The 22735-nt window shown below is 50.5% G+C and overlaps 1 protein-coding gene across 3 annotated transcripts in view; it reads right to left on the bottom strand.

The window, feature by feature from the left end:
* Positions 1 to 9324: 9324 nt before the first annotated feature.
* Positions 9325 to 22735, bottom strand: part of SLC12A3 (solute carrier family 12 member 3) — a 37941-nt gene continuing 24530 nt past the window's right edge. For 2 of the 3 annotated variants that reach the window (XM_007466816.1, XM_007466815.1), the window contains 5 exons: positions 21834 to 21945; positions 19406 to 19492; positions 16480 to 16615; positions 14915 to 14982; positions 9616 to 9757 (listed from right to left, as the gene is read on the bottom strand). In XM_007466816.1, coding sequence (XP_007466878.1) covers positions 9616 to 9757; positions 14915 to 14982; positions 16480 to 16615; positions 19406 to 19492; positions 21834 to 21945 — 545 coding nt within the window. Of the gene's footprint in view, positions 9758 to 14914; positions 14983 to 16479; positions 16616 to 19405; positions 19493 to 21833; positions 21946 to 22735 lie in introns of all 3 variants that reach the window. The other variant, XM_007466814.1, reaches the window with a different exon arrangement.

The following is a 22735-nucleotide window of genomic DNA, read 5'->3' as shown; positions in this document are numbered from 1 at the left end:
ATTGTACTAAGTGAAAGAAGGCAGACCCAAAAGGCCACATATTGTATGGTTTTTATTCATATGAAATATCTAGAATAAGCAAATCCATAGAGACATAAAGCAGATTAGTGGCTGCCAGGGGTTAATGGAGGGTGATTGCTTAATGGGTCCATGATTTCCTTTCGGGATGATGGAAATTTTTTGGAGCTAGATAGTGGTGATGGTCGCACAACACTGTGAATGTGCTAATTGTCACTGAATTACACACTTTAAAATAGTTAACATGGTGAATTTTATATATATATATATATATATATACACACACACATACACACATATATTTGGAGTAGACATTAATTCCTTTTATGTTTTAATTGAAGTATAGTTGATTTACAAGGTATATATACCTTGATTTACAAGGTATATAGCAAAATGATTCAGTTATACCTACTATATAAATGTACATATATATGTGTATATATATATTCTTTTTTATCATTTAGTATGATAATCTCTAGGTCCAGCTATGTTACTGCAAGTGGCATTATTTCATTCTATTTTATGCCTAAGTAATATTCCACTGTATATGTTTCTTTTTTTTTTTAGCCACACCGCACAGCTTGTAGGATCTTAGTTCTCCAACCAGGGATTAAACCCGGGTCCTCAGCAGTGACAGTGGAGTCCTAACCACTGGACCACCAGGGAATTCCCCCATTGTATATGTTTGCCACATCTTCTTTATCCATTCATCTGTCGACGGACATTTAGGTTGCTTCCATGTCTTGGCTATTGTAAATAGTGCTATTGATACTATGAGGTGAATTTTATATTATACAGTTGAAAAAATCAGAAGTCCTGCTTGGTTTCCTCTTTCCTGTTGAATGCTATCTCACAGCCTTTCCTCCAATGGAGGGAGGAACCCAGATAAAATAACCGCCACCGGACAACAAAAATCCTTCCGATTACCGCAAAAAGGACGGGGTAGACGAATGGGTGGTGTCTGCTTGATTCAATAATCTCTCTCACAGAGCACATGCTTGGCTCTTCTCTAGGCTGCAGGTGCAGCCAGCTCCAGGTTTATGACTCTCCTGGCTGCTTGGGTTTGGTTCCAGGGCAAACACCACTCAGGTGAGCCCTGCCCTCCAGGTCTGCATCCTGGGCAGGATCATGGCTGAACTCTGAGGCCCAGGAAACCTCAAAAGCCCTCACTTCCCCATCACAGGTGCCAGTCCAGCCCTCTTCTAAATATTCTGATTGTAGTCCAGCATTTTACTTTAAAAAGAAAAGAAAAAACCCATATTTATTCATCTTAAGTTTTATAGTACCTTTTCATAAATACAGAATCTTTCCTGTACTCTAAGTAAAGTTTTGACTGTGGCTAGTTTCTTTTTTTTTTCTCTAGCAAAACCCCCAGCTTCCCCAAGCTGGTTTCAGACTAGACCTAGCACTTAGGCAAAGATGCATAAGACGACAGAGATAGCTATAGCAATATAGCAATATTCTTGTTAAAATGGTGGGTCTGGGCTTCCCTGGTGGCGCAGTGGTTGAGAGTCCGCCTGCCGATGCAGGGGACACGGGTTTGTGCCCCGGTCCGGGAAGGTCCCACATGCAGCGGAGCGGCTGGGCCCATGAGCCATGATCGCTGAGCCTGCGCGTCCGGAGCCTGTGCTCCGCAGCGGGAGAGGCCACAACAGTGAGAGGCCCACGTACTGCAAAAAAAAAAAAAAAAAAAAAAAAAAAATGGTGGGACTTGTTACTTTCCTCCATGAATTTCCTTGCTCAGCCCTCCCGTTCAACTCTGGACTTTTCCTTTCCCAGCCCATAACAAACATCTCCACTCATTCCCCTCTTATCTCTGCCCTGGTTCCATCAGCTGTCCCTGCCCCAGGCCTACATCAATCACTCAGGTCAGCAAGATTTCACTTGTGGATCTGGTTCTTTGTAAACAAGTTCTGGCCCCCTCCCCCTGCACCTTGCCCTAATTCCCCAAACCTCCTTATGTTAACCAACCCCACCTTTCTCCAAGACAGGACCCTCAAACATCTCCGTTGCAGGCAGCCCTGTCTCCCCCTCCTCCTCCCCATTGTTGCTTCTAGGCTGGTGTGCATCTTAGCAGCCACTTCTCACCGGAAGGCTTACCTGACTGCAAGTATAATCTCTTGACCTCTAGGGCTCTCTTCCAATATCACAAGCTTCCCTCCCATCCCTTCCCCATCTTAATAATTCCAGCTTCCAGTTCATACTCCCTTTCATTCAGTTCTACTTACATTTATCTCTGCTCTGCTCCCACTGCTCATTGGCATAATCCATTCCTTTGCCATTCATTCATTCATTCGACAAACATTTATTGAGTGCCTACTCTGTGCTAAGCCCTGTGATGGGTGCTGGGGTGCAAAGATGAGGTGATGTGGTCACAATCAGGGCTGATATGCACTCACTCAGCCATTTCAGCAGTTAAGATATTGAAATACCACCATGCCAGCTGGTAAACGTGCTGTGAATACCCTCCAGCTGCCCCAGGCCTGAGACCACCAGGTCTTCCTACCATCCAGTAACTAAAACTTTCATCCCAACTGCCACCTTCATAGAGCTCACAGTCAAATGATAGACACCCTAGATTTTGCTAAAAAATGTTTACCTCCTGGGACTTCCCTGGTGTCGCAGTGGTTAAGAATCATCTGCTTGCCAATGCAGGGGACACAGGTTGGAGCCCTGGTCTGGGGAGATCCCACATGCCGTGGAGCAACTAAGCGCATGCGCCACAACTACTGAGCCTGCGCTCTAGAGCTTGCAGGCCACAATTACTGAACCCGTGCAGCAACTACTGAAGCCCGCGCGCCTACATCCCACGCTCCACAACGAGAAGCCACCACAATGAGAAGCCCGTGCACCTCAACGAAGGCTAGCCCCCACTTGCCACAACTAGAGAAAGCCTGTGCACAGCAATGAAGACCCGATGCAGCCTAAAATGAAAAAAATAAAATAAAATAAAAATAAGTTTACCTCCTGCAGAATCTCAAACTTTGAAATGCACTATACATACTGACCACACACTACCCTGTATTCTTCTCTGTCTCCCTCTCTCCCATTCCCACAGAGCATCCTTTTTGTCCTCCTGCTACCAGCCCCTCAAGTCTTCTCAACTCTTGCAGCTCACTTCCTGTGTCTGCATCCATCTTGGAGCTCGTGGTCAGCCATTTTCATGTACTTTGGTCATTCTCCTTGAACTCCTCGTGCCTTGGCCTTCCATCCTTCTTGCTTGGCCAGCCCCATGACTGGGGAACGTGTCCCCTGCATTCTACACATTTGCTTTCTGACCTAGTGCTTGGGAGACCTGCCAGAGAAAGGCACCAGGGCAGGTGTCCTGAGAATTTTGCACCCTTGGACTAGCAGAGATCAGCTATGCCTTCTCTGCTGCTTGGGCAGAGTTTCTGCCACATTTTATTGATTCACCATTACTACCTCTTCATCAATTATTCTCTTCATTGCATCTTAAATCTTTCCCCTCAGACATATACATACACCCGGATCTCTCTTTGTCACTCCCACCTGTAACAGAGACATTGATTGCTCGATGAATACTCACATGTTCCCCCCGGGTTTTCCAGACGCTGGCAGGGAGGTGGTGCCATGTGACTTACTTGGCTAATGGACTTTGAGTGGAAGTAACAGGTCACTTCTGAGCTGAAGCATTTGAAAGCCGGGGCATGACCCTCCTACTCTCTTTTCTCTTCCTCAGTGAGTTAGGAGCTACTGGCTGACGTGATAGCCTCCCAAGATGGGAATAGTTTGGATCACTGAGTCTTGAGGTGGAGAAGAGGGCGTACCCAGCGTAGGAATATTTGTAGGAGAGAAATCAATCTTTGTCACGTGAGTCACTAACATTTAGTGGGTAATTTATTACTGCAGCAGAGCATACCATGATCCTGACTGATACACCCCCTAAGATAACGACAATCAAAATGCTTCCCCTGGAGTCTCCTCCAAGTTTCCACCTTACTTTTTCTCCCCTTATTTTCCTTATTTTTCTCTCCATTGCTGGGTTACTGAAGCACAGGTCAATGTGCATGGCTGCTGCTTTCCTTTCCCCTCCAGCAATTATTCCTCAATCTCTGGTACCTGAACCACCACCTTACCAAATTATTCTCTGTAAGGCTCCCAGTGATTCCCAGAACTGCAATTCAGCAGCGGCTTCACTTCTGCGGCCGGCTGCCATGAGGGTCGACGACGCTATGCTTTTTCGATCTCTTCTCTGGTACCTGTAAGGCCCTTGGTTACCTGGGTTCTCCTCCTGCCTCACCAGTGATCTTTTCTAGGCTGCTCTGCTGGCTTCCTATTCTTCCTCCTACCCCTAAATGTAGCCCTTCCCAAGGTCCAGCCTCCAGCCCTCACCATTCTCTTTACTTTCTTTCTTGGTGATCTCACCCAAGGTATGGCTTCGATTTCCTGTCTTTCAGTGTTGACTCCCAAATCTACGGATGGTCTCTGTTCTTACAGTGTCAGGCTAACAGTGGACACCCTGAGCTCCTCCTGAGCTCCGGGACCACAATTCTGACCACTGGGATGTCTTCATACTTAAAAGTGTCCAAAACCAAACCCACCTACTTGCTCATTTTCTCCAGCAGAAAGCCTATTACCTCGCCCTCCATATTACATGGTTTGTTCATTCTTACAGCTGCCCAGGCTCAGCTCCTGGGGCCCTGCCCCTCCCACGCATACATCCAGGCAATTCCCAGTCCTGGAAGATACTATTCTTCCCCCTCTTCTCCCTGCTCCTCACCACCCTTAGAGTGTTGAGACTGGCTGACTTGCCTTTGCAAATTCTGTGCAGCCTCCTCTCTGGGCGCCCTGCCTTTTCTCCTCCAGCCTCCTTCACCTCCTGTCTGGCCAAGCTTCCTCAGGCTCCCATCGCCCCTTCCCCTTCAGTGGCTCTCCAGCGCCCCTGAGTCAGTCCTGAGCTCCTCAGCCTCTCAGTGGGGGCCTTGCACACTACAACCTCCTCAGTCTTATTCTCCCCGGGTACGCATCCCTCATACGCCAGGAAGGCTGGTTTATTTCTTGTTCTCCAAACACACCTAGTAAGCTGTTCTGACTCTGGTCCTTGCTCAAGGCATCCTGCCACTTGGGTTACCTTCTCCCAATCCCAGCTCCCATTTCTGTCTATAGAATCCTATCAACTGTTCAAACCTATTTTAAGTACCATTTTCTCTAGAGAGAGTTTCTTAATTCCCTTGACCTTAGTGTTAGCTCCCTCTTTTGCATCCTTAGAGTGTTTTATTTTGTAACTCTCCTATGAGAAAATGAAAACCACTTGTCCTTTCTTGCCACCATCTTTTGTCCGTATGACGTTCTGCTCTTCGGCCTCCCAGCCAGGTTGTTCTTCTTAACGCTCTACCACGTGGTATTTTTAGAAACTGAGTTTGTTGTGGCTCCCTTTCAGGAAGGGGCGCTCATGTCATGCTTGTGTTTTTAGTCATAAGGTTGACCCTCACTTCAAGTGGGCAATTAACGATGAAGCGGGTGGCTGGGCTTTCCTGGGCCCCGTTTCTGTAAACACTTTTGAAGTGGGCGGTATGTATTTTCTGATATCCTGAGCTATACACATCCACAAGTGAAACCTGGCTGTTTTGCATGTGCTTGGGGGCCTCCCAGCCAGGTGGTTCTTCTGGAACGTTCCAGCTATTCTCTTCCCTGTGAAACCCACCTCTCCCTCCTAGGCACACGAGAGGCCAGGCAGGTGTGTAAAAGGGAATTCAGTCCAAATGGGGCTCTCCATGCTCTAATGAGACCTGGGAGGTGGAGCTCAGAGAGCCTATCTGGTGGAAAACAGGTGCTGCTGTACTTACGTCAAAGCCACGACAAGTCTGGGCAGGAACTGAAAGAGGATGTGAAATCTGGAGGCTGAAATGCCAAGGGGGAAATCAGGAGCTATCTGAGCAGTGGATCCTGGGGGAGATAAATGAGGAGTCCCTTCTGCAGTGGCCGTTGTGGCTGCTGGTGGGGGCTGGGTCCCAGCTCTGATGACCCAGCTCTCTGTGGCTTTCCATGCACAGTGCAAGGGTAGACTACTCACTGATGTGGAGTATCTACTCGTCCAAAAGCAGAGAAAGACACACACACACTGTAGACCAAAATCTCGTACCCTCTCAGGGCCCAATATGCCCAACAATGACTTGGAGGGCCTTCAGAGCCTCTGAGCACACAGTAGGGCAGCAGGAAGTGGTGGGCCAAGTGGGGGGGGACTGAAGAATGTGTCCTCCCCCAGACCCCTACCCTCACTTCCACAACTTTGATCAACCACGCATGGGCCAAACCACAGTCAGCAGCAGGCCAGCTGGCTGGTGACACATGCTTTGGTCCAATTCTCTCATTTCACAGACTGAAGCTCAGAGAGGTTAAGGGGGCATAGCTGAGGTCACAAGCCAGTTTTGGGGGGAGACAGAAACTCAAGTCCAGGTTCCTTGGTGGCCCCGCTGTGGCTCTTTCCACTCAATCTCTCTGCCCCTCGGTTTGAGGCAAGATTGAAAATTCTGGGAAACTTTTAAAAAGACTAAAGGGACTTCCCTGGTGGTCCAGTGATTAAGACTCTGTGCTCCCATTGCAGGGGTCACGGGTTCGATCCCTGGTTGGGGAACTAAGATCTTGCAGGCCGTGAGGCACGGCCACCAAAAAAAAAAAAAGACTGAAGAAAACAGGTTCCCTGTGTGCCTGCAAACACATGTAAGGGAAGCAAAGGGAAAATAAGTGGCTCCTGTAAATGTCCATGCGGAAATCTGGCAATATGACCTATAGAACCAGTGGAAGCTCAGCAAAGTTCAATCCAGGGTTGAAAAAACAACACAGTTTTTTCATAACACTCAGCCTAGTTGAAACAGTGTGTTCTAAAACAAATGAATTCTGTTGACTGAATAAATGTATTTTTATTCATTTCATTGTTTTTCACCTTACTGTTAACTCAAGGCTTTAAAAATTTTTTTAATTAATTAATTAAATTTACTTTTGGCTGCGTTGGGTCTTTGTTGCTGTGCGCGGGCTTTCTCTAGTTGCGGCGAGCGGGGGCTGCTCTTCATTGCGGTGCATGGGCTTCTCATAGCCGTGGCTTCTCTTGTTGCGGAGCACAGGCTCTAGGCACGCAGGCTTCAGTAGTTGTGACACATGGACTCAGTAGTTGTGGCTCACGGGCTCTAGAGCGCAGGCTCAGTAGTTGTGGTACAGGGGCTTAGTTGCTCTGCGGCATGTGGGATCTTCCCGGACCAGGGCTCAAACCCGTGTCCCCTGCGTTGGCAGGTGGATTATTAACCACTGCTCCACCAGGGAAGTCCAAGGCTTTTTAAAAATTATTTATTTATTTATTTATGGCTGCATTGGGTCTTCATTGCTGTGTATGCGCTTTTCTCTCATTGTGGAGAGTGGGGGGCTACTCTTCACTGTGGTGCATGGGCTTCTCATTGCGGTGGCTTCTCTTGTTGCGGAGCACGGGCTCTAGGTGCACAGGCTTCAGTAGTTGTGGCACGCGGGCTCAGTAGTTGTAGCTCACAAGCTTAGTTGCTCCGCGGCATGTGGGATCTTCCCGGACCAGGCATCGAACCCGTGTCCCCTGCATGGGCAGGCGGATTCTTAACCACTGCACCACCAGGGAAGTCCCCAAAGCCTTTTTTTTAAAAAAACAAAGCTATTATCATTGTTCAAAATTTGGTTTCCAACATGGTGATTTTTTTTTTTTTTAATTCCCAAAGGCAAAGCATTCTCTGTTCTTGGATCAGTGACTCCCTGAGGTCAGAAGAGGGAGCACCTGTTTGCCAGGAAATGGTTTTCCATGAGGCTCTAGAAAGGCAAGCATTCCCTGATGGAGCCTTTGCCTTATCTGGAGTTAGAGTTGGTCCAGGTCCATTGAACGGCTCAGAGGCAGCCCCCTCTCCGTCCTTCAGGAGCTCAGCCAGGCTCTCTGGCTCCCTCAGCAAAGGCCTGATGTAGTAAGAGGACAGTGGGGCTTATCACAGCCTGGGAACCCAGGGCCTTGGTCTCTGTAGTGGGACGAACACTAAAGTCCTTTGAGTCCCAACCCCAAGAAAGAGACTTTCGCCTTCATGACTAAGTGGGTGCTTCAGTGCACTTGGAGGGGGTCAACCAGACCCAAAGATGCCTGGTTCCTTGGCCACCCCAGTGCTATTGGAAGAAGGCTCAGCCAGTGGAATCCCCCAACAGCTCACCTTTATGCTGCTTGGGTACGTCTGAGCTGAAATGCCCTTTCAGAGAGCCTCACCCACCAGCATTGGACGTATCTTAATGTACATTCTGCTCCTGCATCCCAGGTGGTGGTGCAAACACTCTGGGGGGGTTCCATCCACAGTAAACTGAACACACTTACCTGAGCAAGGTTTGTCTCCCCCCAGGTTCTCTGTCTTCTCTGAGCCCCATCTTACGTTCCCCGCACTGCAGCCCCTCTGCTATTTACTCTGTTTCCATCTCTTACTGGTGGTTCCTCCTCCCTGTCCTTCCCCCGAGCCTTGGGCTGGGTTTGGACCTTTCTGACTCTTTGCCCAACGTTTCCATGTTTACACCCACCTCTCTGCTTCCCCATTCCTGACCCACCAAACCTGCACCCCCAACCAAACCTGAAATTTAACACTCCTGCATGAGATTCCCTAAACCATGCCCCTCCTTTGAAGCTCTTTCCTGACACACCCACCATCCATACCCCTCCTCCTGGTGTTTTTGTTGGTTCCCTTTCCTTCCCTGTGGGATGAGCTGGGGAAAATGGCAGTTATGCCCACCATGGCCTTTCTCCAACTAGATGAACTCCCTGTTGTACAGAAAAACACAGGGCACAGAGGAAAGTCTAAGCTGTATTTTTCAAATCATGAGTCAGCACCCATTAGTGGATCCCAAACTCATTTTAGTGGATTGCAACCAACATTAAAAGGAGAACAAGAAGTAGAAAGAATAGAAAATACCAAAGTGCATCCCTCATAGTAAGGATAAGGATTGTTTTGTGACACTTCAGTTTCACTGTGTTTGTTCCAAACCTCAATGTAAAATAGATTTCTTACTGTGGGTTGCAGTCTGAAAATGTTTGAAAGTCCCGGCCTACCAAAGAACCAACCAAAACACTGAAGATATGCTACTGAAAGCAAAGGAAGTGAGAGGTGGTTACATAAATTTGCATTGTTACGGAGGCTCAACGAGCCCCCGTATTCCCCCTGTAAGGGCTGTAGGTGGGGTGCCCACTCTCCTGATATTGGAGGGGGGAGGCGTGTTTAGGGGGTGCTCCCAGGAAAGGTCTGTAGAAACGGCCAAAATTCACACTCAGCACTCTGATTCAAATTTGTATACAAATCAAAGATTGAAATCTTAATTTGTTGTAATCAAGAGCAAAAGAAAACTTTAAAGGAATAGGAATCCACCAGAGAGTTTTCCAGACAGCTCCACCTGCTGCTTCTCCAGCCCAGAAAAACAAAGCCCAGAGGACTTGTCTGATGGGAGTGGGGTCCAGCTGAAATTTGGAAATCTACCAGCTTCTTCCATCAGATCATCAGATGCTACCACTTAAAGTGCGATGGGGCATGTGTCCTGTCCCCGTGGACAGGTGGGCACCCCCTGCCTCCTGGCTTTGGGCAGGCGCAGCCAAGCCCAGAGCTATTGGCAGTAAAAGGTGAGCACGTTTTCCTGGTTTCCTCGGATCAGGACGACCGGAGGTCTGAGGTCCTGGGACAGCGTCTCCAGCCAGGCCATGTAGAGCGAGCTCGGGCACTTCCCCTTCCTCCCTATGGGCAAGGTGCTGTGGGGCAGGAAGAAGCAGCAGATGGGGAATTACCAAGGGGCCTTCCCCACACGGCCCAGTTCCTGGTTTGCTTTCTGAACAGCGTCTCTGTTTATTGGCCCCTTCAGAGCTCTTTCTTCCCAGCCGCCCTAAGAATGACCTGCTGCTCTCCTTGAAAGCATGACCTGAAATGTACCTTCAGCCGCAAAGCATTTCTTTTCTTTTTTTTTTTGGCCGTGCCCCACAGCTTGTAGGATCTTAGTTCCACGACCAGATATCGAACCTGAGCCCTGGCAGTGAAAGCGCTGAGTCCTAACCACTGGACTGCCAGGGAACTCCCACAACGCATTTCTAAACAAAGCCATGGCCTGTAAGGTCCCCATGATCTGGTCCCCACCAGCCTCCACAACCTCAACTCCCACCACCCGCAGCCTCGCTCACACCGCTACAGTCACAGAAGCTTCCTTTCCATTCCTGAAAAAAATGGCAAGCTTGCTCCTGCCCCAGGGCCTTGGCATGTGATGTTCTTTCCACCCAGAAGGCAGTGGCCCCAGCTCTTCACCAGGTTGGCTCCTTCGATTCCCTCAGGTCTTGGCTCAAGGGCACCTCCTCCTCTGATCACCCTCTTCGATAACATCTTCCCATCTCTCTTTATCATGTCACCCTGTTTCATTATCTTCATAGCACTTCACACTCTCAAATCCTATTTTTATTTATTTGTGTGTTGTCTGTCTCCCCCCACTAGAATGTATGTTCTCTCATGAGCAGGCTGGGTCTGTCTTATCCGCCTGTGCCTAGAACACAGTCTGACACAGTGAGGCTGTATGCCACTCATCCGACCACTCAGGTCATGCCAGCCTCGCCTCTCCAGCTACACACCTGCCTGTGGCCACAACAAAGTGATATGTTCATGTGTTTCAGCTGAGCGGCCTGGTCCTGCTCCCTGCCCTGTAGGTAAGGCCCTGGGAGCAGGACTCCGTTGTCGCCTGGAGAGGGCCCCTTGTCTGAACTGCAATGCTGTGCAAATAAAAACATGCCCTGGGAATGCTCTTCAGCCACATTTTCATGGCTATGTTGGGAAGTGACTTTTCTACCACACTGAGATTCCAAAGACGCGTGGTGATGCCTGCAGCCGTCCTGCTCTTTGCTCTTGGAGGTGGCAGCATTGCAGCTGCCAGCTGGCGCTACGAGAGGCTGGGGCACCAGCACCTTACGTGGGGCTGCACTTTGTTTTCCCAAAGTACATCCACAGGTACTATTTCATCTGAACCTCAGAACCACCCTGGGGAACAGCTGAGGGAACTGGGCAGCAAGGAGGGTGCTGTGCGACACTGGGCTTCAGAGCCTGGCTCTGGGGTCAGAGAAGCTGTAGGAGTCATGGCTTTGCCACTCCCTCAGCCACGTGGCTTTGACAAATGGCTCACTGGCCCTGAGCCTCGGTTTTCTCTTCCCCGAAGTGAGAACACACATGCTTCCTTCATGGACGCTTGTAAGCTCTAACGAAAACCCAACTTAGGAAGGGTGCTGCACAACAATGCTTGCACAGAGTAAGCACTTCACGGTGTCAGCAGTACTGTCATCACGTATTACTATTTACCAGCTTGAGATGACCAGCCAGTGAGTGGCAGAGCTGGGACTTGACCCGAGGTCCTGGGATCTTTCCATCCCAGCGGCCCCTGCTCACTGCAACTCCCACCTCCACTGAGAAGGTGAATTGAGGTCCCTAAACAGCTGTTCCTTATTTAAAATTCCATCCTCAAAGCTTCACTTGCCACAAACACTATCCTCCCTTAAAAAGCAAGGTCCCCAGGATTGGGGAACCTGGTGGGAACAAGGATATTCCATTAAGCCAGTGTCACTTTAGTAGACTGTGTTTGTGTTTGTCTGGTGCCTTTCCAGGGAAAAGGGAAGTGGGAATATGGAAAGCAAACTTTCCTGATTTAACAGTTACGCTAAAGGCTGGAAATGCCCTCCAGGAACTTCTACATCATTTTCCGGGACTGAATTCAAAAACTTCAGAGACCACGAGGGGACTGGTGGCTGCGTTATCCAGGGCAGGGGACGCCCATAGCTCCTGCTGTGGCCTTTCCCTCCCCGAGCGGACCCTGTGCACCTGTCCATGCTACTGATTCCCTCGGCAATCTCCCCCAGTGCCAGCCAATGACACGCTCTATTTATGTTCACAGGATGTGTGTGCTGTAAGCTACTAATCTTTAGAAATAAAGCTGCTCCAGAACAAAGGAGCTTCCTGTTTAGAACTGCATCTCTTAGCCACAAAGAAAAGCAGCCTTTGATCAAACCTAGATGCGGAAATATAACCGTGCTTCAGAATCAGCATCTCAGCCTTCAAAACCCAGTTGCCACTTGACAGCTGTGAGATCCCGGCAGGTGCTGAATTTCTCCGAGACTCAGTTTCCTCATCTCCTAAGTGTGTGTGCTGCGGAGGGGATGGGGGTAAAATAGAACTACTTCATAGAGTTTTGAAAATTGATAAGGCCCAGTGGGCTGGGATTTTGGGATTAGCAGATACAAACTATTATATGTAGAATGGATAAACAACAAGGTCCTACTGTATATAGCACAGGGAGCTATATTCAATATCCTGTGATAGGAACTTCCCTGGCGGTCCAGTGGTTAAGGCTTTGCCTTCCAGTGCAGGAGGTGTGGGTTCGATCTCTGCTTGGGGAGCTAAGATCCCACACGTCTCGTGGCCAAAAAGCAAAACATAAAACAGAAGCAATACTGTAACAAATTCAATAAAGACTTTAAAAATGGTCCACATCAAAAAAAAAAACAACTTAAAAAATAGCCTATGATAAACCATAATGGAAAAGAATATGAAAAAGAATGTACATGTATAACGTAATCACTTTGCTGTAGAGCAGAAATTAACACAACATTGTAAATCAACTATACTTCAAAATAAATGTTTAAAAATAAAAAAATAAAATTAATAAGGCCCAATGCCTTGAGTGTTATAGAGTCTCAATTGATAAAATGCAATGTTGATTACTATTATTTTGACTACTACTATTTGGCTTTGAGGAGGGAGCCTTTATAGAAGAAAGAGGGGTCTAGACCCAAAAGTTATGCCAGAAGTAGGTTGTCAGTGTGGCCAAAGTTTGTTGGGCTGGTTACAAGGCTGCTTTATCAGCAGCGCAGGTTAAGTTGAGCTCAAATGTGGGCCGTTAATCAGATAAACCGCTGATTAGCAGACGGCAAACGAGCCAGTTCTGCCTCAAAGCTGCTCAAAAAAGAGTCCAAGTGCGCTGACGTGCTGGAAAATGTGATTTTTGTTATTTCATGGAGGCTTGGGAGGGTTTTTTCATCCTTAGAATTTCTGGGAAATGCAGGCTCCTGGGCCCCACCCCAGGCCCTTATCTGGAAGGAATTGAGGAATTTACCATTTTCCATGGTCTCCCAGTGGTTCTGATGAAGGTGACCCTCAGAGTGAACTTTTCATGGGCATGTCTCCGGGCTGGAGACTGAGCAGCACAGCTGCTGCGCCCTCCCAGTGGAGCTGGCTTGACCGCCAGGGCCCCTTTGGGCAACAGCTGCGGCTGCCGCCACGCGGTGGGACGCTGTGTGCAGGCCTCTTCTCTAAGGTGACTGGACTCCTGATTATTTGTATCAGTCAATCCCACAAAGACTGCTGGGTGGGGGATTGGTTTTCCCAATGAGATCCAGGGCGTAGAGGAGTGGGAAGGGAGAGGCGCCAGCAGGTAGTCACCTCCTTGGATGAAATTCCTCATCTTACTGCTTGAGAGACGGACTCATTTTAGTGGCGAATAAACTTAGAATCATAGCATGTTAGCGTGAAAAAGAATCTTGGAAATAATTCAGTTTAACTCTTCTCTATAATCAGGGAAACTGAGTCTCAGAGAAGGAGGGTTACCTGCCCAAGGCCACACAGCGTGCTGGCCAATGGCAGAGACAAAACGCAAATCTGTTTTGGAGGTGGCACTCAGGAAGAGGTGGTTTGACACACCCACACCCCCTGGCTGGCACACAATAGGTACCACACCCAGAGAAAGTCGGGGAGCCATCCCAGGATGAAGCCATTGCCACCGTCTTGCCGTCTGACCCAGTCAACAGCCAGGCTAACCTGGCCCTAGAAACATTTTCTGCAAGATGTTAGCCAGAGGCTTGAAGATAAACCCACTTTCCTTATACCACAGTCCCCACATCAAAGGCAACGTGAAGCACTTCCTTTGTACAAAAAATGATCTTTTCCTAAAAGCTCCAGGAAGCACGGCTTCATAGAGCCATCTTCGTGGGCAGCCACCTGTGCATTTACAAAGTCCCCCACTGAGAAGGGTCCCAGGCTGGGCTTCATGCTCTGCTGTCACTATCTTGACATTCTTAATCACTTTTGAACAAGGGGCCCCACCTTTTCATTGTACGCGGGGCCCTGGAAATCACATGCTCCATCTTGATTTCCAGGTACGAACAAACAGGTTCCACAGGCTTCCGGGCTGTTCTGCGGAATCCGGAATCCGCAGGTGGCTCACCCCAGGAAATGTCAGGTACTCCGCTTGGCAAATGCCCACATTGCCTCTTGAGCTGGGCCTTTCCCAGCCATGTTCTGCCACCCTAAGACTCCCTGTGCCACTGTTGCCTTCCCCTCATCTTCCACTCAGCCTCAGCCAATACCTGTCCTAGCGAGGCAGCTCCTAACCAGACACAAGCAGCAGCCACGGAAGCTCGAGGAGCTGACAGGCATGGAGACTGGAACAGCCAGGGCTGGGGCCAGGCTCTGCTTCCACTGCCTAGACCTGGCACCAACATCAATTGGGGGTGGCCGGTGGCCAAGGAGGGCTGGGTGGTTCCCAAACAACTAGGAATCGATTTCTTCTGGAATGAGCTGGGTCCCCTTTATCAAGCCAAGTTTGGCAGGAAAAAGCAATGGATAAGGGGAAAGCGGTGGTGAGGGGAGTCGGTGAGTCCCGGGACACTGGGGCCCCAAGACCTCTGCCAGCTGGTGCCCAGGCGAGGGGCATGGGGCAGATGCAGGCCCGGCCACGTGCTGAGAACCCACCCGGGCTGTGTTTACAGGAGTTTGGGGCCCTTCATCCTCACAGGGGAAGGCTTGGGTCCTCAGCCAGTGGCGACCCCTGCAGAGCTGACACCTTTGGGCTCGGCGACAGACTTCTCCTTCTGCAGGGCGCTACTTACATGATGACCAGAGCGGCATCCCGGGAGTAATCCAGCAGAATCTCGTTCAGCCTCACCTGCCGAAGGGACTGGGTGAGGAAAAGCCACGTGGTCACTTCCCATGTCCGATGAGTGGTCCCAGCCAAGCCCGGTGGTCTCTTTGAACATCTCAAACCAGGTGTGTGAATTGTTGCCCCTAAATTATTATAGACTCTCCCACCCCCGAGAAGGAAAGTGAATGCAAAGCTAACCTCCTGGAGAAGCCCTCTGGATGTTTCCTTCCTGACTTTATTACCATGACCAGCAGGATCATGGCAGGGAAGAGCCCCTCACATGGCTGGGAAAGCTGGGTTCAAATCTCAGCCCTGAGGGTTCCTGGCAGAGAGCCTGAGCAGGTAACTCACCTCCCTGAGCGTCACTGTCCACAGCTGTGCAATGGGTACAACAGTGCCCTCTCCCGGGCAATTTGGGGAGTCCTGAGGGAGATAATCTATGCAAAAGCCCCAGGCCTAGGGGAAGCACTTGATAAGGCGGACTTGGAGCAGGGGTGGAGCTGCTCCATCTCTCCCGTAACAGAGTAGGCAAGAGCCTTCTGTGGACACGATGCTTTACTCAGCGTTTTCCAAGGAGCTGGGCAGCTGTGGGAGGGTCTGGGGCCTCAGGGCTGCTGGGTCAGGGAATTCCCCAAAGCTGGGGGGGTGGCGCTGGGTTGTGTGGGGCTCCCTCCCACCCCAAGGCCTGTCTCCAAACTGTTCAGAAACAACTGACACTCAGGGTCTCATAGTGGACGGACACCCCATGTGAGAGAATGGAAAACCGAGGGGAAGTGAGTTCACGTAAATGTCACAAGGTCGGCATTTTGGGTGGAATCATTCTTCGTTGTGGACCTGTCCGGTGGGTTGGAGGATGTTTAGCAGCATCCAGGCCTCTACTCACTAAATGACAGTAGCAATCCTGTCCGCCCCCCGCCCCCACCGGAGGTGACAGCCAAAAATGTCTCCAGAAATCACCAAATGTCACACTGCCCCTCAGAACCACGGACCCAGAGCACACGGGGAGCAGAACTGTGGTCCCCAGGCCCCCAACTGCTCACCCCACCTAAAAATGGCCTTGGCAGCCACCACTCTCCTTTAGGCCCTATCAGCGTCCTGAAGATGTTGCCTGGGAAGCGGGGCGGGGTCTACAGCTAAGGGAAGAAGATCAGCCAGCTTTGTTGGCCCACAGGACAAATTTTGCCTTGACCTTCACCACCTGCCTTATGCATCCCTCCCTGCACACATGGAGGAAGAGGGGAGGGGAGGGAGAAGGGCTCGGGCAGTCCATTGCCACGGCCAGGGGGCGGTGACTCAAAATGGGCAGGGGGCCCAGGCTCCCACGCCAAGGAGGCTCCGAGATCAACCACTGGGCCACCCATCAGCCCGAGCATGTACGGTTTGAGGACACCTCAGAGGCTTGGGGCAGGGAGAGTAGAATCGAGGGTTGGGGAGGGGGCTAAGGAAGCCCAGGACAGATGGGGTACAGGTGCTGACCCCTGGGAGCCCCTGGACCCCCACCCCACACCAGCAAGGCCCTTCTCTCTCCTGCACCTTGATTCTATTCTTGTTAATCTCCTCATCTGAGATCTTCCAGGGGCAGTCCCGCCTCATCTCGGTGACTGTGGCCTCGTCTTTGAAACCATCATTCAGGCGGAAGGGCGCAATCATGTCCTCAAACCGCTTGGTGCTGGGAACAGAGAGAGCAAGTGAGACCGGGTGAGATGCCCGTTTCCAGGGGAACCAGGTCCTCAGAGGGAGATAGAAGTGGGTGCCACGGGGACATACATTTCAGGCTAAAACCCATTCTGACGCTGCCTTTTACATTAAAGCAGCCTCTGTGTTGAATTCAGCACTGACAGGTGGGTCTGACTTTCAACAGAGCTTCCACAAGTCGTCCACGAAGACCAACCTGTGATCCACCTCCATCCACCTGTCCATCCCCCAGGTATTTACTGAGCACTATTCTGTGCCAGGCTCTGTGCTACACAACAGTGAACAAACCAGACAACATGCCCCATCCTCACAGAGCTCATGGTCTGCTGGGCAACAAATAAGCAAATAAATACAGATTGGAAGTATTATGAAGGTACAAACTGAGTACCGGGATGGGGACTAATTGGACAGGAAGGCCTCCCTGGACCCAAGGATGCCCGTCCTTCTGAAACCAGCTATGCACAGGGCAGGGGGTGCTGGAGCAAACAGAACTGAAGGTGCAAAGGCCCTGAGGCAGAAGCATGCTTGGGCTGTTTGAGGAGCAGCAAAGGAGCCCATGTGTCCGGAGCAAGGCAAGTGCGGGGGAGAACGGGATGCCAACCAGTGTAAGTCAGGTAAAGGAGAAAGAGCCAGCAAAGAATACTGAAAGGAGGACCACAGAGGTAGGTAGGAACCAGGAGAGGGTGGCGTCTTAGAAGCCAAAAGAAGGACTGTTTCAAGAAGGATCACTGTGTCAAATGCCGCTGAGAGGCAGAGAAAGATGAGGACGGCAGTGGGCTCTGCGGATCTGGTGGTGCGGAGGTCACTGCCGAGGCTGGAGAGAGTGATTTCAGTGGAGCAGTGGGAGGGCAGCCAGACTGGAGTGAGCTGGAGAATGAGGGATGGGGAGGAAGCCACAAAGAGTGTAGCCTCACTTTGGAGAAGGTCGGCTGTGCAAGGGAGGAGAGAAATGGTCCAGGAGGTGGAGGCAGATGCAGGGGCAAAGGGGGGCTTAAAGATAATATGTGCTGGATGGGGTCTGCACGCTGGCTTGCGCTATCCTCTCCACTGAGGAAGGTCTTCCCCCATCTCTGTTCACGGCCTTTCTCAAGGCTCTGCTCCTCCACCAGCAGAGACGACCCTATCCTCCTGTGCACTCTGGTCCCTGTCTGCAGCATTCTGATGGCTCTTGATGTCCTCCCTACACCGAAGCCAGGGTACACACTGCAGGGCAGGGCTGCAATTTACTCATCTCTGCCCCTGCAGCTCAAGCACAGCCCTGAGAGAATGGGAGAGTCAGTATATCCATCACTATTAAATAGTTCCTTTCTTCTCTTCTTGATTTCCTTCCCTCTCCAGGTAAACAAGGGCTAAAGAGGTCAGGACAGACCTTACTTTATTGAGAAGATAGAATCCTGGAAAACCTCACGTAGACAGATTGAGATAAAGCAATCCTATTGTAAATGTCTTCTTTTAAGAATATAAAATTGAACCATTAGGAGAGTAAATCATCTCTTCTGGCCCCACAATTGAGCCCTGATACAAATTCAGACAGGAGTTTGCTTAAAGTCCGCCCACTTGCCATTGCATGGGCAGGCAGGAGGAGTGGTCCCTCAGACCATTCGACATCTTCCCCACTCCAAGTGCCAGTGGGTTAATATAACATCAGGGGCCGCAGCTGCCATGTTTCTGCCTCAGGGCCTTTGCACCTTCCATTCTGTTTGCTCCAGCATCCCTCAGCCCCGTGGAGGGGACATGCCTCTGCCATGGCCCCTGCAGAAGGAGCTACCCTTTAGCTGTGTATTTTGGGGTATATGATTCTGCCATTCCTGGCCACAGCCAACTGGACCAAAGGTAGCCAAGAAATAGGCCTTCCAGTGGCCTTTACCTTAGCTTGGCAGGAAGGGATGAGCTGGGCCAGTCACAGTCCCTTTTTTAGGCACTTAAATTAAGCAATGCCCAGAGAAGGAAGGAGGCAGCTTGTAGCGGATTGGGACTGCAGGGAAAGTTCGAGATGCAGAAAGAGCTCAGAAGCTACAAGCAGGCAGAAGACACAAATCCAGCATTGATTGATCATCGACTCTGGGCTGGGCGCCGAGTTAAGCATGTTACACGGATTGTCTAAGACAGTGGTTTTCAAAGTGAGGTACCTGCATCAACACCGGCCTTGTTATAACTGCACATTCTCAGGCCTTACCCCAGACTTACTAACTCAGAATCTTGTGGGTGGGACCCCCAAGCTGTGTTTTCACAAACCCTCCCGGTGATGCTGATGCTTGAGCACCACTGCTCTATGAAAATAATCCAGGGGTTGGAGAAAACTGAAGAAAACCAGTGTAGGTAAAATCAGCCTTTTGTGAATAGCAAGCAGCCTGGGTTCCTAAAGTGTGAAGCTGGAGACTCCCTCAGCCCCCAGGTCTGTGGAGTAGGTGGGGGAGTCCCTGGCAGATGAAACACCGGCTTCTGCTCGAGGGGCAGGATAGCCATGATTTGCACCAGTAAGAGCTTCAAAAACACTTGGTGTGTGATAAAGCATAAATGTGAACATTCTCCGGCCTCCCACCCAGGTGTGTTTCTGGCAAAGACCACAGCTCTGATATGCAAAGGACCAGCAGGCAGGGGGAAGAAACACAAACAGAAATTAACGGCTGCACACTCGACCCTTCCTCTTTCTTTCCATGAGCCCAGTCTAGGTGGGGGCAGGAAGGAACATGTCCTTGCCCTTGGCTCACCAGAGAGAAAGGGCCGACCCTTCTGCCTGGAACCCCCAGCACAGAAAACTCACTGCTCAGCCTGCGGCTTCTGGTTGATGTCGGGAAGGATGTGAACTTCGTGGAATCCTAGCCGGAACTTGCTCAGCAGAGAAATGATCCTGGGAGACGGAGATTTTTTTTTTTTAATGTATTCATTCATTATGAGTTTTTTTGAGCTCCTGTGGAGGATATAGCAGCAAGCAAAACAAACCCTGCCCTCGGGGAGTTTACATTCTAACCTGGGAGGAGGGCAGACAATAAATAAATATTGATAAAGCAGGTCAGGTGATGATGAGTGACATGGGAAAGGAATTGTCCTAAGTATCTGGTGGCCACCTCTGGACTAGGGCGCCTCACATTTTAATGTCTGAGCACCTGCTGGGGATTTAATGTCTGAGCACCTGCTGTTACACTGCAGATTCTGATCCAGCTGGTCTGGGCTGGGACCTGGGATTCTGCATTTCTCACCAGCTCCCAGATTATGTGAGGCCTGCTGGTTCACTGGCCACACTTTGAGAAGGAAGGGTCTAAGGGACGGGAGGCGAACTGCAGGAAACTCCTCAGGTGGCTGAGGAAACAGATAACACACATGAACCAAGTACAGAACCAGGAGCAGCAAGCCAGATGGCCCTGACTTTGCATCCACAGGGAGGAGACGCCAACTGTGGTTTGTGGCAGTCAGGGAAGGCTTCACAGAGGAGTTGGTGATCTGGCTGGATGGTGAATGGTGGGTAAGACTTATAGGCCAAAGAGGGTGTCCACGCTGGAATCACCCAAGGAGCCTTCTAAACAGTACACGTGCCTCGGCCCCAGCCCGCCCATTGCATCAGAATCCCGGGGCAGGACACAGCGTTGGTGATGCCCCAGGACTAGTTGGTGGGGAGTGAGCACCCCAGGAGGGGAGTCCAAATGACCAAAGACATGGGGGTGCAGGGGATGGTGTGGAGCACGCTAGGGTACAAAAAGGAGATAAGCCCAAAGGAGCAGGCGGGGGCCCAGCTGTCAAGCCACTGCTGGTCCCTGAACTTGGGAGTGAACTTAGGAACACAGAGCTGTGGGCAAACATCTTGGTGTGCAGCGCTGGTTGGCAGGCCTGGGCAGGGCCTGGGTGGAGGCAGTCATGAGGAAGGCAGAGGACGTGGCCTGGTCAAGAGTCAGCTGGGGGGCAGAGGAGGTTTCACACCCTTTGCTTGAAAGACATCCTGTGACCCCACAGTGCTGCAGCCTTGAACTAAACTAAACCTGCTGAACCCAGCTTTCAGCTGGAGCTGGAACAGGAAGCCGAGAGGGCAAAGCAGCCTTCGAGGTGTGTTTACCTTTTGGAGAGCACAGGGAAGCTGATGCTGCGTCTCCCAGGCAGTGCTCTCCTTTGCATTGCTGAGAAGGGCCCTCCGGTAGAGAAGTTCTCAGTGGGGGGTGAGGACAACGAGATGGGATTGCTGGTCACCCTTAACTCACGCAGTGGGTGATTCAGAAGACGTTGTGGGGATGTGGTCCTGGCATAGGACTAAAGTGGCACAAGCCACGGGGTCCTGACCCTGGGGCGTCATGGCGGGCACTAAAGGCTGGGCAGGGTTTTCTCTCTGGTTAATTAACTGCATGATTTGAGGCAAGCCACCCACCCCATCCTTCCCAGCCCTGCTGCACCCTCCAGCAGTCCTCCATCCTACGACCCTAGACCTCACTTGACCTTGCTCTAAAGAAGCAGGTGCCCAAATCTAGGCACACATGTGCCACCTGCCCAATTCCTGCCACCTCCACACCTGTGTACCTGCCTACTATTTACTTCCTTCTCAGCTTAAGTCAACTTACATTCTTACTTAGATACATCCTGAAAGGAAATTGTCATCACAATTTAAACGGAAAACCAGCATCTCTTGCCAGAAAGATATGACCAATAAAGCCAGTAAACCAATGTCACTAAATTCTGGTGGATGCCATTTCCTGCCAAGCACTCCAGCCAGGCCTGTTTCCTCTTGTTTAGACAGAGAATCAGCCACAGAATTGGAGAATTAAGTCACTTCTCACCAAGAGATTCTTCAGGATTTTCTGCCCCTTATCCTGGCCACTGAAGTCACCTCTGGTCTCACCACGGGCAGCAACCCAAGCTTGGGGGGACGTTGCCCTGAAAGATTCTAAGCTCCGCCTCATTTCTGAGGAGGAGGGGCCTTCTCCATCCTTCATTTCACACAAATCTCCTTGAGGTTTGTGGGTTTAAAATTTAACAGCTCTCCCTGTCATGGCCGGGACTAGGACATGTGCATCTTATTAAAGGGGGACAGGACACCAAAACCACCTCTGAAATGGAGAGAAACCTGCTCCTGCCCAGAGCTTCCTCACCACAGCTGTGACCTGAGAGGGGCAAGCCCCCGGGGGCAGTGGAGTGGGGGAGGCAGGCTGGGGCAGTGCTGGGGTGACACCTACCGCGCCCGCACGACCCACACAGTGCCCCCCACTTACGCCTTTCTCTCCTGGTCCAGCCTGTTGATCTGGCCCCCCACGAACACGCGGGTCCTACATTTATTCCATCTCTTCTTGCGGCCGAGGAGATAGGGGATGAGGAGGGTGAGGCCTGGCAAGGAGGGTCTCGTGAGTTAAGAGGAAAATACTCTCAGGATCCAGCCCTCTCTGAGTTCCCACCCCACTCTGCCACTATCAAACTGCTTCCCCTCTCTGGACCTCAGTGTACCCACCTCTGTAATGAGTGTGCCAGACTAAACCAGGGGTGAAACACGGGGCTCTGTGGGCTGGGGTTTATTTGGCCTGCACGACGCTTTTAAATAAGTGAGCTGGCATTTAATAATTGGGATATTTCACACGTAAATCTAGATCGCTGTCACTTATCACTGTGTAATCCACAAATGACCTCACTACTCTGTGCCTCAGTTTCCTTATTTGTAAAGGGGGTTAATAATCGTTCCTACCTGGGGATTGCATTAGGTTAACCCATGCAAGCACTTAGTGTCAAGCATACAGTAAGTGCTCATTCAACACTATCTATCACATCCTATATATAATAGGATATATCTTACTGGAACAGAACATTTTCTCTGTATCTAGGACTCAATCAGGGTGGGAACAATAAAGCTGAGAACGATATGCTTTAAGAAAAATGGGAGAGAGTGTTTTTCTTTGGGAAGTGAAGAATATCCCTACAGCTTTCCTGTGTACCAGGCCATCTCTCCCATTTATGTCATGTGCCTGTGACCCCAAGGACCTGTCCAGTCTGAAGGTTCCACCTCATGTTGACCTCAGCTGCTCCCCTAAGTCTCCCATTTTAGAGTTGAAAAGCATGGGGCTGGGGCTTCCCTGGTGGCGCAGTGGTTGGGAGTCCGCCTGCCGATGCAGGGGACGCGGGTTCG

This window comes from Lipotes vexillifer, unplaced genomic scaffold (genome assembly GCF_000442215.2).
Source record: "Lipotes vexillifer unplaced genomic scaffold, Lipotes_vexillifer_v1.1 scaffold130, whole genome shotgun sequence".
In the NCBI taxonomy this organism is placed as follows: Eukaryota; Metazoa; Chordata; class Mammalia; order Artiodactyla; family Lipotidae; genus Lipotes; species Lipotes vexillifer.
The sequence above is the reverse complement of the archived record's forward strand: the minus strand, read 5'-3'. Positions and strand labels throughout refer to the sequence as shown.